At 45.5% G+C, this 2,086-nt stretch overlaps 1 protein-coding gene across 1 annotated transcript in view; it reads left to right on the top strand.

Annotated features, from left to right (window-relative positions):
- Positions 1-554: 554 nt before the first annotated feature.
- The window catches only part of LOC103583623 (myosin light chain 4), a gene marked incomplete at its 5' end in the record, with an annotated part of 6,430 nt that continues 4,898 nt past the window's right edge, over positions 555-2,086 (top strand). Inside the window, one exon of the mRNA XM_008564888.1 lies at positions 555-733. Within this exon, the coding sequence (XP_008563110.1) occupies positions 555-733 (179 nt within the window). The remainder of the gene's footprint in view (positions 734-2,086) is intronic.

The raw sequence follows: 2,086 nt of genomic DNA, 5'->3' as shown, positions 1-2,086 counted from the left end.
AGTGGCAGAGGTGCGGTGGTCTGACATTGCCATAAGGTCACTTCATCTGGCCTGGGAGCCCCCTTTCAGCCCAGAACAGGCAGTACTGATAATAGCTGACTCTTGAACAGGTCTTATCCCTTTGCAAAGTGCCTCCACATACTGCCACCTCCTTTGACACTCACAGTGACAAGGACAGGTGGGTGGGTAGAGCCCTTCCTCTTCAGTATGCACAAGGAAACTGAGACCCATGCTAGGAAGCAGAGCCAAGATGAGAACCCAGGAATCCTCGCTCCTGGGTGGGGCTATTTTCCACTCCTGTGACAGTTTCAATAGTCAGGGGCCTCCCCAGCCAGAACAAGGAGAGTGGGGGGTGGGGGTGGAGGCAGGAGAGACATTCAAATCAGGTAACAGCTGACTGATAGAAGAGATGACCCTAGGCCCAGTGCTGGGCCTGGGTGGGGGCAGGTTCCAGGAAGGGCCTGGGACGATGGCTGAAGGGAAATACTGAAATGTTGTAACAACCTCACTGACTTGCTATTCAGCCCCCAGCCACCGCCTTCACTTGGGGCCAGGGAGCTGCAGCCAGGTCTTCTCTCTACAGAGTTCAAAGAGGCCTTTTCCTTGTTTGACCGGACGCCGACTGGAGAGATGAAGATCACCTACGGTCAGTGTGGGGACGTGCTGCGGGCCCTGGGCCAGAACCCCACCAATGCTGAGGTGCTGCGCGTCCTGGGCAAGCCCAAGCCTGAAGGTCAGTGTGGCCACATGGCTGACCTCTCCCGGTGTCTGCCCCGCAGCCCCTGGGCCCCTGGGCCAAATTTATCTCCTGTCAGTGGGCTTTCTCTTCCCCTCTTTAGCGCTCAGAATCAGCTCNTATATATATATAAAATATATATTTATTGGACACTGAATTTGTGCCAGATACCATGCTAATTGCTTTAAAAGTTAAAAAAAATTAAATCCTTGTAACAAAGCTGTGAAATAGACATTATTTTCTTTCTCCAGAGGAGGAAACCAAGACTCAGTCAGGTTAAATGACTTGGCCAACATCTCACAGTTAAGTGGTAAAATTGGGATGAAACTCAAGTAAGATAACACTTATAGCACTGTTTGAGTATCTGCTATGTGCTGAATATTGTGTTAAGATTTTTTACATACATTATTGTATTAATTTGAATGTAATTTAAGGACCCTATGAGGTAGGTGCCATTTATAGAAGAGAAGAAGTTTGTAGAGGTTAAATACTTACTTGTCCAAGGTCACCCAGCTAATAAGTAATGGAAATGGAATGTGAACTTCATTATTCGGTAATGCAAAAGACATGTGGTTACATATCTTTTAAATTCATCAAAGCCTAATAAAGAACTTCAAGTAAAGGTCTGGCGGAATCTGCTTTGACATGTGGAGTGATTTGTAAATAATCCACATGCAACCTCTAAAGAAATAAGTACGTGGAGAGGATTAAAAATGGCTTTTCTGTATATGTATATCAAATCATCACATTGTACACTGTAAATGTGTACAATTTTATTTGTCAATCTTACCTCAATAAATCTGAAAAAATAAACATTTCTTTTTAACGGCCTGAAAAAATAAACAAACAAAAACTGGCTTTTCTTCTAAGTAGTTTACACATTCTTCTTTGGTTTATTCTGTTAATCTGCTTAGCAAACCACTTTTTTGTGGATAGCGTAAGGTAATGTCTATGCTCTCAGCCCAAATCATCCCCACTAATGAATTGGTTGAATCCACATTAGTGAAGAATTAAAGCTGTCAGCAAAGGCGTGCCTTAATTCAGCCTTGGCCCTTGGATACCTGCTCTGCTACCTTTGGGAGTCCAGTCCCTACAGTTCTGAGCTGGCTCCAGAACTAGGAAACATAACAACAATCACCATTTCTTGAGGAGTCTCTTACCATGGCCTAGACACTGTGTGTGGCACACTTAGTGTTCCTGCCACCAACCACTCAGGTAGACATTGTAGCCCCACTGAGAGCTAGGAAAATGAGGTCCTGCAGAGGTTTGCCTAAGGCCACCTGCAGGTCAGTGGCAGAGGTGCGGTGGTCTGACATTGCCATAAGGTCACTTCATCTGGCCTGGGAGCCC

The sequence above is a fragment of the Galeopterus variegatus genome, unplaced genomic scaffold (genome assembly GCF_000696425.1).
Source record: "Galeopterus variegatus unplaced genomic scaffold, G_variegatus-3.0.2 Scaffold24931, whole genome shotgun sequence".
In the NCBI taxonomy this organism is placed as follows: domain Eukaryota; kingdom Metazoa; phylum Chordata; class Mammalia; order Dermoptera; family Cynocephalidae; genus Galeopterus; species Galeopterus variegatus.
The sequence above is the reverse complement of the archived record's forward strand: the minus strand, read 5'-3'. Positions and strand labels throughout refer to the sequence as shown.